The sequence below is a fragment of the Phaseolus vulgaris genome, chromosome 1 (assembly GCF_051622355.1).
Source record: "Phaseolus vulgaris cultivar YP4 chromosome 1, ASM5162235v1, whole genome shotgun sequence".
Taxonomy (NCBI): domain Eukaryota; kingdom Viridiplantae; phylum Streptophyta; class Magnoliopsida; order Fabales; family Fabaceae; genus Phaseolus; species Phaseolus vulgaris.
In genome coordinates this window covers 48164034-48182437 of record NC_143498.1, presented here as the reverse complement: position 1 = coordinate 48182437, position 18404 = coordinate 48164034, and the positions used below count along the sequence as shown (strand labels likewise).

At 31.7% G+C, this 18404-nt stretch overlaps 2 protein-coding genes across 2 annotated transcripts; both read right to left on the bottom strand.

Moving 5' to 3' along the window:
- Positions 1-478: 478 nt before the first annotated feature.
- Positions 479-3453, bottom strand: LOC137814533 (splicing factor U2af small subunit B). The gene is made up of 4 exons (XM_068617322.2): positions 3037-3453; positions 2851-2932; positions 1385-1511; positions 479-1308 (listed from the first exon to the last, which is right to left on the bottom strand). Exons 1-4 carry the CDS (start codon positions 3370-3372, stop codon positions 906-908), a joined length of 948 nt encoding a protein of 315 aa, XP_068473423.1. The 5' UTR covers positions 3373-3453; the 3' UTR covers positions 479-905.
- Positions 3454-5432: 1979 nt separating this feature from the next.
- LOC137814529 (enolase) lies at positions 5433-9679 on the bottom strand. Its single transcript, XM_068617318.2, has 17 exons — positions 9432-9679; positions 9092-9155; positions 8759-8823; positions 8613-8660; positions 8344-8430; positions 8190-8270; positions 7816-7917; positions 7649-7729; positions 7450-7524; positions 7288-7350; positions 7113-7190; positions 6538-6732; positions 6371-6421; positions 6184-6272; positions 5976-6027; positions 5833-5889; positions 5433-5751 (listed from the first exon to the last, which is right to left on the bottom strand). The coding sequence occupies exons 1-17, from the start codon at positions 9495-9497 to the stop codon at positions 5671-5673; spliced, it is 1335 nt and encodes a 444-aa protein (XP_068473419.1). The 5' UTR covers positions 9498-9679; the 3' UTR covers positions 5433-5670.
- Between the last annotated feature and the right edge of the window lie 8725 nt (positions 9680-18404).

Sequence of the window (18404 nt, the reverse complement as noted above, 5' to 3'; positions counted from 1 at the left end):
GCTCAAAATTTGAGAGATAACAATGTTTGAATTCCATTAACAAAATTACAGTTAAAGATTTAGCTAAGTAACTAAAATTCCGAAACTAAAGTATTTTAACTAAACATCGTATTTAATACTAAGTTTGACAAAAGATGCTTGAGCGGATGAATTTAATACTTTTTAAAATAACAAACTTCAAACAGACTTCAATCTAAGGTGCAATTTTTCAAAGTAAAAAACAATTTTGTTTCTAATTTGAGATTAAAGAAGTTACATCCAAACCTAGAATTTCTTAAGTACAATCCAAAACAATTGTACGATTTATATAAAATTCCATGCAATAAAAAATTGTCTAGAATAGTTGTCTTATTAAAATTTCTATAGAATTATGTTCACTGAACTGCTACAAGATTACGAGTGTTAGGTATATAGAAAATATATTTATCCTGTAATCCTCTTTGTTTTCAGTGAATACAGGCACCCTACGGTATGCACATTTTTGGGAAAGTAAAAAACTTGGTAACGCATTTATTTAAAATCTATAGTTATTCACAATGAAATTCATACAACATTAATCTATTTTCCATCTAAAGACCCTCGACCAAGGTAACAACCAACAATGCTCAATAACAGAATATGAAACATTCATAGTTGAACTTTATCAAATGTGCTTCAATCCTGCAACAAGTTAAACTCGCCGCTTTTCCCATTTTTCTTCCTCCCTTCATGATGCGGAACATTACAATTGAAGCAGAAAATTGAACTTTTGTTGCTATGGATATTACAAAGTTCTATCACTAAATTGACAGTTCCGAATAGAATAACAATGGCAACTAAATCCACTAAATAGGTGCAAACAACACAAAACAGATTACCTGCCACACTTACTACCAATTTTTGGGCCAAATCACTACGTTTTGCTGCTATATCTGATGGTTACCAGATTCACTGCCATTTTGTGCACCACTCCGTTCTTGATACTCATTGCTTTTCGTATTGTTCTTGTTACCAGAGTCATCTTGTTCCTTCTCCCTGTTCCATTGTTCTATCTTAGCTCTCCTTTCTGCACTACTTTCTCTGATCGGACTTCTATCCCTCCCTCCCACTGGACTTCTACTTCGTTTTCCTCCTCTGTGTCGAGGACTACGGCTTCTAGGCCTCCTACCATGGTGGCCATGGGGGGGCCTTTCAAAATCTCTTCTACCAGGATTACGGACAGAATGTGAATGTTCCCCATGGTTACGATTCCTTGGGGGGCTCCTGCTCCGGCTTCCACTGCGGCCATTCCACCGCCTATTTCTTCCAAATAATTTCCTTCTCAAATCCCTGAAATTAAAAGTGAGTTTTAACACGAGAAAATGCAAAATCTTGAAAAGCATGGGAACTACAATGAATAGTCAACCTGCTAATCTTCTTTAGGTGCATGAAGTTGCAGTAGCCACCTCGATTGCATACATTCTCCTCATACTGCCTACAAGTAGCTTCTCGAAAATCCGTAACAGGAGAAAAATCAACAATGATTGGGCGACCTAGATGAATCAGTATGTTATAAGTTTCATCACAACGTCAAGGGTTATTTTGAGACCAGGGTTGTAAAAGAATCCGTACAGCATTTTCTTACATGATCCCAAAAGAAGTGTTACATATGAATATTATGTCCAGTTGCAATCATAAAAAGCATTTGTGAAATCACATATTCAACACATTTCTCTTGTCTCGTGCCAATTAAAACTCAATGCAAGTAAGAGTAAATAATGGCTGATGTCATACATAAAAAGTGGAAAAAATCTATAAATACGTCACTACCTAACAAAATTGGCTTATACATGATGAAGGTTGTCCTCCATTTATATACCTTAATGTGGTCATACCACAAGACCACGAAAGATTTCCAACACACTCCACCAAGATAAGACATCCTGAGGATGAAATTTGCAGGATTGAACGTTCTAGGTGATTCAATAACAAGTGACTTCGATAAACCCAACAAATCTCAGTAAAATAGATTTTGATATCATCCATCTATCTGGGCTTGGATCCAACTCAAACCTCACAATGCTAGTAAGGTGAGGGTTGAACCCCAACTGCATACTTTAATTTAGTCATATCTTTAAACAATATAGGATCTCCAATACTAGTCATTGAACAAATCCCTTTTCAACGACCGTGTGTGCATAGCCACCAAACGTAAATATAAAGGACCATTGCACCCAAATCCTTATCCTGACTAAATGCAAAAACAAGTAGAGTCAATACTAATAATTTTGAATAAACGGCAATGTGACCGAGCACAAGGTACCATCTCAACATGCATCTTCATCAAATAAAGCTAGACACTCCCAACAAAACTAAAAGGACAGACAAAGAAAAGAGATTGCATGGTAAAGAGCTATAAAACTCAACCTACTATATCTCTAGTCTATTAATCCAAAAACCAATAGAATTTTTTATCAAGAGGCCACATGCATTCTCAACGGAGGTAATCCTATTTGTAACATGAAGGACAATAAAGAGTGGTAGTTAAACTCTCCATTTAGCACAACTTTATATCTAAAGATTGTGAATATATATCCAGACTTGAATTTGGGACCATTAATCAATCTAAAACAACTCTATGCTGGTTAATTCACCGATGGAAATAAGAATATTAACAATGCTTACAAAAAAAAAAGATAATTTCTTTGAAAAACCGCATTCATATTGATACTACACACAGCAACCTACCTTCCGTTGATTACTTCACATTCGTAAGAACTGCCGACACGCACAGACAAACAACAACAGAATAAAAACCACAAATAATGAGAACACATAAAGAGAAAAGGTAAAAACCCCAGCCGAGGGGAAGTGAAAGGGCAAATGAAGGACCTGAATAAAATCTCCCAGTGAGATTCATGAGGGCGTTGGCAGCATGATCTTCTTCCCGAAATTGAACGTACACATTCCCCACCTGCACAGATAATTTGAAAAAAACATATAAACGATCCAAGTCGAAAAATTAAAAATGAAAAGGGAAAACGAGAGAGAGGTAGAATGAGGGATTTTGAGAGAGACCATGTGATCGGCGAGATTATCGCAGATATTCAAGCTCTGAATGGGGCCGTACTTGCTGAGCTCCTCGAAGAGATCCTCGTAGAAGTCGTCAAAGTGATCCTGGACCTTGTCGGGGTCGAGGGATTGGGGTTGGGGCTGATTAGGGTTGGTGATGATGTTCATGTTCATGTCTGGCCTCTGGTACATGTTCGACAGAACCAACGTTGGGCTGATTGTGGGCTTCGTGTGGAGCCGCGAACACCGGTCGCCGTGCCTGCAAGCGCCGATCTTGAAGTAGAACGGACAGTTAACCCTGTCCTTCTCCGTCCCGAATATCGATGCCAAGTGCTCCGCCATCTCTCCGTTAGGGTTAGGGTTTCGCTTTCGCTTCTTTTTTTTTTCTCCTTCACTCCGCTATCTCTATCCTTTTATACACTCTCACTGAGAACACACTTCTCTCTCCTTTTTATAATTAATTCATTATTTTGTTTTAGTTCGAAATTTGTAGTTCGATTAAACTATTTTTCATCAGGTTTTTAAAAATATGTTATTCAATTTTGATAATATTTCATTATTTTATTTTAAACGTAAATATCCAATCTAAACAAATATAGGGAATAATTTTCTTAATTGGTAGACATAATCTCAAAAAAAAAACTTCAAACTTGTTTGTTTGATAGGAGGATTATTATAGGCAGCTTTTATTACACAAATGTTCATTTGACCAAAAATGTAAATTGTCTGACCTATTTGAACCATTTATAGGAATTGTTGAAACAGGAAAATCTCCTCTATTTTTCTCAAGAAAAAAGATATATTTTTCTCCATGGAAAGTCGGTATTGATTAAGTTTCTCGTCATCTGTAGGGAAGGTTCAAATGTGTCAGTGAGGGGCCTTGTCACACACTCCATACTATATTTTTTTTCCTTATTTTATGAAATTAAATGCACATTAGTTAAAAGAATAACAAGTATAATATTTTTATCCTAAATTATGAAATATATTCATAACATTTAAGGGTTTAGGGTTTTACTATAGTTAGTTTGGTTGTTCCTTAGATATTCAGATAGATGTTTTGTGGTAGGAGTATGGTAAGATATTTTGCTCTTTATGTATAAGAGTTGAACCACCTCTGAAGTGGTTTCCATTTATTTATTTTTTATTGCTGATAAAAAAAAACAAAACATTTAAGTGTTATATTTCTTATGAAAAAAAAAAAATTTCTTGAAGAGCGTCTTTCTTTTTTTGGTTATATTGTGAATATTTTGAAGTTACGTTAAATTTAAGTTAATATTTAAGCTAATATGAGTTGAATTTGTGTAGACCCGTTTAAGAAGACAAAATTGTCTCTTTAGACCTTTTTTTATTCAGAATGTTCCACTTTAAAATCCTATTTAGGGAAAAAATATTTACCTCTTAAATAAATATAAGAAAAAAATTATTAATTATCTCATCAAATCAAATATAAAACTAATGACTTGAAACGAAGCAAGTCTGAGACAAGTGAAGTGTAGTAGCATAATGGATTATATTGGCTGGAGACTGGAGTTCAATTTTTCTTGGGCCTAAGAGTGGTCAAAGTTGATGTTATAAAGCTAACTATTTGTTACTACATTTCCATGTATTCTTTAGACACCCATATAAAATATGAAAATACTTTTTTATCCTTTTTGTGCTACTTTTATTTTAAATATAAAAATGTTCTTTTATTTTTTTTGTGCTACTTCTATATTTTGAATTATATAATTTAAAATGATATTTCAAATTATATAATCTGGGAGTCTGGATTTCATAATAGCTTTCGGATTATATAATCTAGACACTTGTAAAAAACTTCTAAATTACATAATCCATAAACTAGAAAAGACTTTCTGAAAACTAGCTAATTACGAATTCCATATTCCAAAATATTCCGTAAGAACTTTTTGGAAATACTATAAAGCTTATTTGTTTCCAAAAACATATAAACTTTAATGTTCAATTCAACATCTTTTAAAATCATTGGGATTTGTTCACAATAGTCATTTGTTTTATATTACCTTAATTTTCGGTTGAAAACTTTCCTGTCAAAGTTGGAAACTCTGGCATCACTTTCAAGTCATTAGTTTTATTTTGCCTTATTTGTCAGTGGGAACTTTCCTCTGTTAAAATTGGAGCGCATCATAAATGGAACACAGATTTGGAAAAAAAAGTGATGCTATATAACATCCCACGGTTTCATTTAAGACCTATAAGAATTTGACACTCTCATCGTCAACGTCCTTCGCGGCTTGGCATAAGGACATTGATGCACGACATCGTCATCCAAAGAAATTGCTTCTGTATTCATCCGACAGTATCATCTTTCCAGAAATCGTAGTATTGGGAAATATCACGGATCAAGGGAAAAAAAATATAACGTGGCAGAATAAGAAGCATTTTTAGATACCCGATAAAATTGGAACTAAACTGAAAGTAGGCTTCAAGTATTAAAGCTAAATATAATAACACCGCCTTTCAAAGTTTAAACACAACTGTGAGCTCTGTGAATCAGAACTCAAAATTATTGATAAGGTCTTTTTATACCGACAATTATTCTAACTAACAACAGAAATCGCGCCGCCAAATCTCATTGTTCAAAACTCCGGGTCTCTCCAGGTTTTGCACTTCAAATCTTCAGTAGGGTTCAACAGGGGTACGGAAGTTAGCTCCAGCATACACTGCTTCAGCACCAAGCTCCTCCTCAATTCTCAAGAGCTGCCAAGAGGGCTCAAAGTTAACCAAAAGGCTTTTAAACAATTGAAACTGAAACTAGTGTAAAGAATGAACAACACTAACCTGGTTATATTTAGCAAGACGCTCTGACCTGCATGGAGCTCCAGTCTTAATTTGACCCTGTTGAAAGGAAAAGAAACATTAATATGTTGGACTTCATCATTGGAGCAGTAATAACACAAAAGTTCAATGAAAGAAAACAATACCGTTGCCAAACCAACAGAAAGGTCAGCAATGAAGGTATCCTCGGTTTCTCCACTGCAACCAACATAAAAGAATGTAAGTTATATTCTGCGGTTGGCTTGTAAAAGATCTTACAGTGATAGGATTTGTGGCACATATCTAAGACCGTTCTGTGATTGGCCAAACCTACTGAAGATCTTACAGTTGCAGGATTTAAAAGCAGATCCATACCTTCTGTGACTGGCCATGACACCCCATCCAGCCTTTTTGGACATCCTGACAGCTTCAATACTCTCGGTCACAGAACCAATTTGATTGACCTGTTCATTTCAGGTTTGTGTCAAGTTATGGTGCGTATATACATCTACTCCGCATAAACAACTTTTCACAGGAAATTTTATGAATAGAATAGGAGTACCTTGAGGAGAAGAGCATTGCATGCTTTTGTATCGATTGCTTTCTGAACCCTCTGTATGTACACAATGAAAAAAGAAAAGTCAAAGGAAAATCCTTGTGGCCTCTCCAACAGAATAAGAACATTTTTTTAGGAGGGAGGGGGAAGTTTTGTTTGATCAAATAACAAACCTTGGGGTTGGTAACCAATAGATCATCACCAACAATTTGTACGTTGGTTCCAACCTCAGCAGTCAGCTTAGCATAGTGCTCCCAGTCATCCTGGTCAAAAGGATCCTCAATTGACACAATTGGGTAATCTGACACAAATGACTTGTACAGATCTTTCAAAGCATCTCCAGAGATCTTCTGTGAGCCATCGTTGTTCTGCAGGTCAAACCGAAAAGGCCAAGAAATAATTAATCTAGATCTAATTATGTAAGAATGGTATCAATATTGTTAATTATTTAATATAATATTTCCTCATTCACTCATCCATTTATTTTTGTACGTATAATGAATACCACACAGGAAATTAAGTTACAATCAAATTCTCAAGCCTTTTTGATAACAAGCTTATGTGTACCATATGATGACAACATGATTATTTTCAATTATAATGATGTATTTGTAAATTTGAATATGCAAGTGAAATCAAAAAAATGAACAAGCCTACTGATATTTTAATAATTACATATCTCTGGTTTTTATTACTTTCCAAATCGAACAACAGTTTGCAATAACAAACTAAATAATAAAGAGCTCACATCTTCCTTGAAGTTCAAATCGTATGTTTTGTCTTCCTTGTAGAATTCGGAAGCAGCAACATCCATTCCAATGACAACCTAAGAACATAATAGCAATTTTCATAGTTGTGTAAAAGAAGACACCTGAAAAGACAAAGCACCATAAACAGAATTTTGATGAGATAAAAATACTAACTTTGCCTGTGTAGCCAGCTTTGGCAATGGCAGATTTGAGCAATTCCAAACCTTCCTTGTTTTCCTGAACACTCAAAAGAGCTTATCAGTTACTGGCCAAAGGATGAGCATGAACCAAAGAGTTCCATGCATAAAAATAAACGAGTTGAAAATCATCATTGACCTGAATGTTAGGAGCAAAGCCACCTTCGTCACCAACATTTATTGCATCTTGGCCATATTTCTTCTTAATCACAGACTGAAATAAAATGAGCATAGCCCTTCGTTAATAACTACGACACAGTATCTATTACATTAAATGATATCCTAATTTGGCAAAATACATGTGGGAAAAAGGAAATGAATGTAACATGCAAACTAACCTTCAAATTGTGATATACTTCTACGCCCATCTTCATGGCTTCCTTGAAAGAGGAAGCTCCCACGGGAAGAACCATAAACTCCTGCATATTCATAGTATTACATAAATATCAGAAACACAGGTCTTGCTTCATCTCTCACAGACAGAAAAAGGTGATTGAAATCATACCTGCATAGCAAGTTTGTTTCCAGCATGTGATCCACCATTAATGACATTGAAAGCAGGAACAGGCAAAACCAACTTTTTGTTACCAGCAAGATTTGCAATGTGCTGCACCAAAAAAATGGAATGCCATGTCAGATATATGAAAAGGCAGAACCACAATCAAATAAAGATTCTGTCTTTGTAGGAGAATGATTGTACACAATGTGATGGTAAAATAACACCTAGCTATCTTGTTAATCTTGAAGATCGGATTTCATAAAAATTAGATGACATATCACATATTTATACAAACTTTCAGGACAGCTTCGGTTACACAACGGATCTGAAGAACCAGTTACATCAAAGAAAATCAAATGCCACAGTTCACAAATACTTACCTTGTAAAGAGGAATTTTCAGAACACTGGCACCAGCTTTGCAGACTGCAAGAGACACTGCCAATATGGCATTTGCTCCAAGCTAAAACAGCAACAAAAATGGCATTAGTATAATATGAATCACAAAAAAAATCCAAACATACTCAGCTAAGCACCTTTTCCTTGCACCAACCCCATTCGTTAACAGTTCCATCAAGCTGTTGAACCATTAAGTTGTCAATAGCTGTCTGCTGAGTTGGATCCTGCTCATCATCACAAAATAGCAAAATAAAAATTAAATCTGGCTAAATAACCTTTAGCAATAGAACTGAACTTCCATGTTAAAGGTTCGTATGAACTGAACTATAATTAGCCGCAAAATGAGCGAAGTCCTAACTTATGCAAAAGTTTCTTTAGCAACAACATTATTGTAAATTGAACCAACCTTGCCAATCAATGCAGGGGCAATGATGCTGTTCACATTGTCAACAGCCTGCATGTGCAAGAAAAGACCAGGTAAAAATCACACGAATAGATCAATCTAACTAGACAACCCCTTCACACTATTTAGTATACTTACACAAGACTTACCTTTGAGACACCCTTTCCGAGGTAATCAGATCCGCCATCTCTCAATTCAAGTGCCTCGTAAATCCCTTTAATTTTTCAAAAAAAAAAATGAGGTCCCACCGATTAATTCGAACATGCAAGGTACCAACAATACATGGGCCGTACATAAGTGAAAAAATATCTAAATTCTGTCTGAAAAAAAGTTGTCCCAAAAAGAACTTTGTATCGTGCTACAAAAACACTATGAAATGAAATCGCAAACGTTCTTTTTATTAGAGAGCGAACTGTGTAGGAAAACGAAACCAACAACTTTGCAGTGACAAATCGTAGTTGAGAGAAATGAGTGAACTATACCAGTGGATGCACCACTTGGAACAGCAGCTCTAGCAAAAGTACCATCGGAGCATGACAAATCAACCTAACATAGCAACAATCCAACACATCAGAAAAGTTTCTGATAACAAAACAAAGCTCTATCTCATCAGATTCAGATTCAAATTCAGTCATGAAAAAATAGAAAAGACAAACAAACAAACTGTGCTGATTGTAATTTAAAACACATTCGAAAACAAATACATAAATAAAATCCCTAGAAGGATTGAAAGTGTAATAACAGAAAAGTTAATCGGAAAAGTGAAAATGGTACAGAAACATTGGAAGTATCGAAACGGAAGAGGAGGAGGAGGAAGCGAACCTCGACGGTTGGATTGCCACGACTGTCGAAGATCTGACGGGCCTTGATGCTCAAGATGGTTGCCATGGTTAGCGATGAGATCTGGAGGGAGTTGTTTGGAAGAAGATATAGTGAGTTTGAGGAGTTCTGAGTAGTCTGTGGGTTTATTTATATCCCAACTAAACCTCACTCGCTTTTAGGTCTAACAAGCTTCAACTTCCTGTGATGGAAAAAAAACAACTTTTGAACACCTTATTTATTATTATTATTATTTCTAGTCAAATTTCTATGTATATTGTAGTAGAATTAGAGACGTTAATCTTTCACCGTTTTTCACAGTTTTTTTTTTTATCAGACACCGTTTTTCACATTTAACTAAAATTTCAAAATCTTTTCTCCTAAACAAATCATTCTTAGGAGTTTCAACTCAAGCACAAATCCAATTTTATTGTTTGTTGGATTGAAGTTAGGGAGTCAAAGAAACAAGAAAAAAAAAAGCAAAAATAAAATTATTTGAATGAGAAGAAAGATAATAGAAATAAATAGTAAGTGAAATATATTTATTTATTATTTTTATTGTTTTAAATTTTATTTTATTATAATCAAAAAACTAAATATTAATAAAATATTTATTATAATATATAATTGTTAAAAATGGATTATATCAATTTTTTATAATTTTCTCTCATTTGTGTGAAATATGTAATATTTATTAATGTTTTTTCTTAGTTTTTACATTAAAGTTTGTTTCTTTTCTTTTTCTTAAAATATATAGAAGCAGAGGATTTAACTATTAATAATACAGTATTATATAATTGATTATCTTTAAGTTACGTAATCAATAAATATAATAAATTATTTTATATTTGTCTGAAATATTTAATGCTTTTTTTCGTACTTTCTTTATGTTTGATTCTTATTCTCAACTTTTTCTTAAATTAACAAAAGTAAACAGGGGTTTAGAAATGATATTCTGTCTTTATGCTTACTAATAAGTATAATCAATTAATTAATTTCATATTATTTTAAGAATCATTGTTACATCTGTTTGACATTCTTTATTTGAAATTATCTCCAATTATATTTATTAGAATGATGTATATTAAACACAAGGTATTTTTTAATAATAACATTAATTAGAATAATGAGAATTAAATTTCAATCAATATTTTTTTTATATTTAAGTCTAAATTGAACAGTTAATTATCTTTAAAAGTATAAATGCTTATATAAAAACTTTCGAACAAATATTTGTCTAAAAACAAACTTTATTATTTTAGAAAATTCAGTTTATAAATTTTGTGGAGAATAAACTTAGAAATTACATTACGCATTTCAAACTTTAAAATAACTATTATAAAAATCAATGAATCACGTTATTCCTGTTTTGCATTGATTTTAATTTTGTGTAAATTCTTTTTTTTTAATTTATTATTCGTTGTAACATTAATTTTACAAACACGAATTCTTTATGCAGTGGTGTTGTATATTTATTTATTAGTTTACTAATGGGATACTATTTTTTCTGGTCAATTTGCTTGTTGCCCAAGACAGAGTTAGCTGTCACAAAAACCGTTAGGAAAATGATTCTTAAACGTGTCTAAAAGTAAGTTTGGTTACTTTTTATACTAGTGGAAACATTTTCTAAAATTTAAATTAACTGAAATAAAAATAATAACAATAAAAAATATTACAGAGGTTGCATACTAATTTCTATATGAAATATAACTTTTTCACTCCAAACAAATTTGCAACAAAGAGGTATAGCTTTTTCTGAGATAAAAATATATTTTTAAAATATTTTAACAAAACAAAAATATGCATTCCAATATTTATATTTTCAAGAATGAAAAAGATTCCACAAAAGTAAAGGAGTAATTATTTGGTGAATGCATGTATCACATTTGCAATGTCGTATTCAGACAGGTACTCTAAGAACATCTAATTTGACTGGTTTTCATTTTAGAAACTACTCAAGCTAGATAAATTAATATCAAAATTTACACTAATTAAACTTTAAAAAAAAAAAAAACTGGTAAGCCAATTCTATGAACAAATGAAAAATAAAAAAAATACTAATATACATGTTAAATAAAAAAAACAGTATTTAAAATGTGTTTTTTTATTATTCAAGTTATATAAACAAATGGGGTCCATTGCCGGAAACTTTTACCCGAAGTAGTACTATTATGGTCAGAATTCTATTTGAATTTGATTTCCTAGAGTAGTGGTCAGAATTCTATTTGAATCTGATTTTCCTCTGAATTGTTTTTCAATTTAAAGAAAACAAAAATTATGACAAATTTTAAAAAAATTTAAAATATAAAAATAAAAATATTTAACATTTATCTTTATAACTTATTTTGTGTAATTTAAATAAATTGTTAAATGTAGTTAATATTAATATTTTTTTAAAATTATTAAATAATTTGTAAAAAAAAATATTGATTTAAATTAATGATTTTATGGTATTTATATTAATTTAATTATACAATATACAAAATAATAAATACATATATATGAAATTAAATTTATTACAATATCTTATTTGTAATAACTGTTGTAAAATGGAAAATAAATAATATATTAACTAAAATTATTAAATTTGCAAACTTATTAAATATTATAATAAATTTATTAAATTAATTATGTAATATATGAAAGATATAGTAAATTAAGTAGCAATGCGGTGGTTAAAATAAAATGTTACAGTTACTTTTTATTTTCTAAGTAATATGGTATTTTTTAAATATTACTCTTTATTGTGTAAAGAAACTTTGTAATTAAAAATTAATAACATTCTACGATAAAATTATTTGATAATAAAAATTGAAAATTTATAATATCAAATTAGAATAAACAAATCAATAATATAGATAAAATATATAAATAAATTTATAATTTTATTAATAATAAAAAACATGTTAATTGTTTAATAGTTTATATAAAGTTTATCAAAAATAAATATATATTTTCCCTAATTCCAATTTTTTATTAATAAATCCAAATTTGGCAGTTATCTTGATAATAAAAATTTGACCTGTTTTTTAGTAATTTGACAAAAATTAAAATTAAAATTCAATTCTTCATAAACTAAATTCTTATTATTAATAATAAACTTTAGATAAATATTATAAATATATGTCCTCTGGTAAGGAGAGATGTAATTGGATTTCGCTTGAGAAAATAAATTTTATATATATATATATATATATATTAATTGTTTATAATAATGTAAGTTTTTATTTTGTTCCAAATTAATAACTTATCTCTTTATTTTAATTATATGACAACTGATACTATGATACAAAGACATTGGTGTAGAAAATTTGGCAAAACCAACACAGAGGTTTTATAAAGTTTTAAAATGTAGTTTATTTTGTAGAATTTTATGTTGGGAAACTAAATATAAGCTCCTTAAATGTATGTAAATTTAATTTAATTTAATACTTGTATAAGCTATTACCACAATAAATAAAAATTATCTTATAGATTAACAATATAATATTTCTTAAGTTTTACAAATACTCTTATAAACCTGTTATAACATAAGATAAACTTATATAAACAGTTTTATAAACAATTTCAAACGACAAAGTTTTCCCCTTTTTGTACAAGTTATCATACGAATAGGATGCCAAATTACCAAAATATTCGACGTAGCTAATCTATATTTATTTTAATTTAATTGTTCAATTAATATATTATTTATATATAAAACCAGGATTTGATGATGGATGTCTGAAATTACGCTGGCCAAAGTAGTTCAACCGAAAAATCCTTATTATTATTTCTATTTTTTTCTTATAATGGAGTTTTTTTATATTTTTCACTGTAAAAATAATAATAACAAAGTAGCTTTCGGAAGAAAGACAAATTTTCTCAGAAACGAAAACCAATACGAATATTGTATCGAATATTCCATGGACCATAGTCACCGTCCATGTGAGCGTGAAGGCATGCGTGTCCAATCTGACAAAGTTAATATTATAATTGATTTAATGTTTATTAATATTTCACTGATAAACAGAATAACGATTTTATAAAAACAAGTTTTTACTCAAATTTAGAGAACTTTGTGGTCTTTTGAAGAAAATGTTGACCTGATTAAAACATGTCTTCATTTAAACTTGGAAATTGTGTAGAATTGTGTTTCAAATTTAATTTTTTAAATCTGATTTTAATATTTTTTTTTATAGATAGTTGGTTGTAAGAAAGCCAGACGAAAGAGAGAAAAGTCTGGAAAAAATATCTTATTTATTTGTAATTACAACCAACAAGATATGGATATATATAAAACATCATAAGTTTATTTAATTGAATGAGCATGGATACTATTCATTTTAGTAATCGTTGAACATGATCGGATCCTCAACCCAAACACTTAAGGGTAGTAGTTCGGTTAGATAGGCAATGTGAGAAATATCTAGTTTGGTCTGTGGTAGATATGGACCCAATGACATGTCATGAGGTCAGTCCAGATAATTGGTTGTCCATATTGAAAGACAATTAAAAATAAAACCACATGGTTAATAATTGAAATAGTTAAGCGTGTATATATTTTCGATGTAAATAAAAGTCGTTAGGAATAATGTTGCATCGTACCCGAAGAATAAAGGTGCACATATTGTCTGAGTGAATTCGTGGTGTAGAAGAGAAAATGTGAAGCTCTTGTAGCGTATAAGTGATCCAAATAATGTTAGCAAGAGCAGCGACAACACTCTTATACTTTGTCTTCGTACTACTTCGAGAAACAACTTTATATTTCTTAGAAGACCATGAAACAAGATTTCGTCCAACAAAGATGCGGTAACGCGTGGTTGACTTTCGATCATCCAAGTCAGTAGCCTAATCGAAGTCATTGAAACCAACAATAGAGTAATTTGGAGAAGAGTAAAGATGAAGACCATGAGTTGTGATGCCAACTAAATAATGAAGAATTCTCTTGAAAGCCTTCCAATGTGTTAACTGTGGTTTGTGCATATATCGACAAACCTTATTGACAGAGAAGAAAGGTTCAAACCGAGTGATGGTAACACATTGTAGAGCCCTAGTGATAAAGCAATAATGAGTAAGATCATCTACAGAGACTGAATCATTAGTAGTGAGACGTAGAGAATAAATCATGGGAGTGAACTGTGGCTTGGAAGTGACCATGTTGGTATGCCGAAAACTATCTTGAGCAAATTTGGTCTAAAAAAGATGAATGGAATTATCAACAAGCCAAATGACCTCAACTCCTAAAAAATAATGTAGAGGCCTGAGATCCTTCCGAGCAAAAAGAGTGTTAAAGTGTTTGATAAAACTCTACACTAAGAGTTGTGAGCTACCGACGACTAAAATATCATCAACATAAATCAAGATAAAAAGAATTTCAGTTGTATTGAACCGTGTAAACAAAGTGTTGTCACTTTTAGAAGACGAAAAACCTAGTTAAAAAAATGTTGGAAAGTTTTTGAAACCATGAGTGAGGAGTCTGCTTAAGACCGTATATAGCTCTGTTTAAACAACATACAAGAGGAGGATTAAAGTTAATAAAACCTAAAGGTTGTTGCATATATATAGGAGAATCTAGATCATCATGAAGAAAAGCATTGTTGGTATTTATTTGGTGTATGGGCTAGCGAGAAGATAAAACAACAATGAGCATAATGTGGATGGTAGTTGGTTTGATAACAGGGCTGGAAGTTTATTTAAAATCTTCATCTTTCCATCAACGAAAACCTTAAGCTACTAAATGTGCCTTGTATCTCTGAAGAGAGCCATCAACATTATATTTTCGTTTGAAGGCCCACTTGCCCCCAACGAGATTTGCTCCAGAGGTTAAAGACCAAGTATTGTTATATAGTAGTGCGTCATACTCAACTTGCATTACATGAAGCCAAGGAAGATGATCCATAGCTTGTTTGTAAGTGGAAGGTTCAAAAGAATCATCAATAACCGGTATATGGTAAAATTTTGGTTTAGAAATACCAATCTTAATGCGGGTTATCATGGGATGAACATTAATGCCTTGAGTTTCTTAAGTAGTTGAAGAAGTAGATGGGAGAAGTGGGTGATGCAGGTGACAACAAAGGATTGGACTCATATGAGGGAATTGTAGAAGGTGAGTGATGAGACAATGAAACAACAGGAAGAGGTGAAGGTGAAAAACTGGAATCAACAGTTGTATTGTCAAAAAACTTAAAATAATTGTTAGGCAAAGAGTAAGGAAAAAGAAACTCAATAAAAATAACATGGCGAGAGATTATAGTCTCACTAAAAGAAGTTAAACAAATATAACCTCTGCGATTAGTATCATAACCAAGAAACAAACATAATGAAGAACGACAATCAAACTTACGTTGATTATACGAGTTTTCAACCACAGCCAAAGACCTTTAGAAAATTATAATCAGATGTAAGAGAAAACAAATTTTCATAAAGACTTATATGGTTTGAAACTGAAGTAGGCAGGATGTTGGCAATATGAACAATAGAAGAAAAAGCTTCACCCCAAAGTTTTAGAGGTAAAAAGGAGACAACAAGAAAAGCTAAACTGGTGTCAACAATGTGCCTATGTTTTCATTCAATGGAGTCATTATGCTCGTGAATGTGTGGGCAAGTGAGTATGTGAGAAATGCTATATGAATGTAAAACTTTGGTTAAAGATAAGAACTCTTTTGCATTGTCACTTTGCAAACATTTTATAGAACACCCAATTTGTTTTTCTACAAGCTTTCCGATGGAAGGTATACCCAAAATGGATGGTTTAGATTCATTGGTAGTGGATGAAAATAATGAAGTATTAGCAAAAATATCAGAGGAATGACATGGGTCAGACCCTGTCCAACAGTGTAGCGCAAATTTGAAGCATAATTAACATTGAACACGAAACTTTGAGACAGAGAGGAAACAAAGCTAGACCACAAATTGTTGTTAGAGGTGCGAGAGAAATTTTGTCTTTTATTGTTGGAATACATTCGTGAAGAACCACGACCACCCCGAAAACAGTTTTCGAGAAAGAAAGGTTTTGAAGATGACACGTGACCCCAGTTGGTAGAGGTAAAATTAACCTATGCGAGAGAATGATCAATAAACTTGTGTTTTTCGAAACGATCTTCTTGAGCCAAAAGCAAAGTCTCAATGTCTTCAATGGTATACGAATCAAGACGAAAGGTGATGGAAGTAATAAAGTCGTCGTACTCCTCTGGTAAACCATCTAAAATAGATATGATTTCTAGAAAACACCATAAAACCAATAGCAACAAGAGAGTTGACCACCCTTTTGATGTCAATAAGATATGCTGAGATTGAACAATCACGTTTTTTAGATTTGAGTTGAAGTATGAGTTTGCAAATCTTTGCACGAGTATGTGAGGCATAGTAAACATTCAACTTATCCCATATAAGATAAGCGGAATGCAGGCCAACCATTTGGGTGAGCAAAAATTAGACATGGAAGACAAAAGGCAGGCAACAAAAAATTTATCTTGTTACCCGTGCAGAAGAAATGAGGGATTGACAATATTAGTGGAAAGATAATGTGGAGGAGTAACAGAGGATTTCAAGAACCAAAGAAAACCAAGACCTTCAACCTGAGCAAGAACTTGCCGGCGTCAAACAAGAAAATTTTCATCATTTAGTTTTAGACTAAGAGGGGTGGAGAAAGTATGGAGTTGAGTGGAAGGGTTTGAAGAAAATTTGGTTTGGCAGAGGTAGGAGAAGAAGAAGAGAACATTTTGAAAAAAAAATACGAGTTCATGATACCATGTAAAAAAGACAAAGAGGAGAGAGAGAAAAAGCAAAAAGAAGCAAACACAAAATGAATCTTATTCATTTGGTAATTACAACAACTATGTTATGGGTATACATAAAACTCGAAAATAAAGTAAGAAAGTTATGTAACCGATTGAGTATGAGTATGATGTATATCTTTTAACATTGGTTGACATGAAAGAGTAAGTGAATTAAATTTATTTAATTGGTGAATTTTAATAATAATGTTGAGATATTTAAATCATTTTAATACAAAATCATGATATGAGAGAGAAAGAGAAATGAAAAAATTAGAAGATATGAGATTAGAAAGAAGAAATAATAAATTAAAAAAAACTGAATGATTAGTTCTCAATTTCTACTGTGTAATGTTCAAATCTAAATCATTTAGTTAGGGGGAGAAATGACTTGTATTATTTTATATTATGACTAATTAAGGAGTTGGTATAATACAAATGTATAGATTGCAGCATGCGTTTCTCCGTCATTACACACGCCTCTTTCTGACTTCTCTAATTCGCTAACCCTTTTTTATATCGTAATTTACGTTTTGTGTTGTTTATAATTTTCATTTAGTCTTTAATAAAAAAAATTATGGTGTTTGGGTTCCGATTTGGTTTTATATTTTGTATTCCATTCTAGTTGTCATATTGACTTTCTGAAATAGATACATTGATGAAAATAAGTGATAAGAATATTTTCAACCACGAAAATATGTAAGAATGTTTGAAGGAGTACCAGAAAAATTAGAAAAATATTTTAAGGAAGAACTAAATAGAGTTTAAAAAAACATAAGGATTATAAACTGAGTATGAGTGGATAAAAAAACAGAAGGCGACGGATGGCCCAATCCATTGGCCCTTGGATCCTCCACAAGTAACAGCTACTCTCCAGCTCATATATTTCTTCTTTTACTTTTTTTAAATTCACTATTTAATATCTCATCTAGTTTCTATTTTTGATATGTTATTTATGATTTAGTCCTGCATAAAACACTGTAGATTTTAATCTTTATACATATATTTTGAGTTTGTTTTAATCTTGAATATGTGTGAGGTTAAAAATAATAATTTGTGGAAGTTATTTGTTGAAACTGAGTAGATATATGTTTTTGAATGGTGGTGGTGAAAATAGGTTAAATGTAGTTAGATATGGGCCAAGACAAGAGCCCTTTCCATGATTGTGGGCTTTGAGCCCAACAACAATACTATCCCTTCCTACCCAACACACCATTCA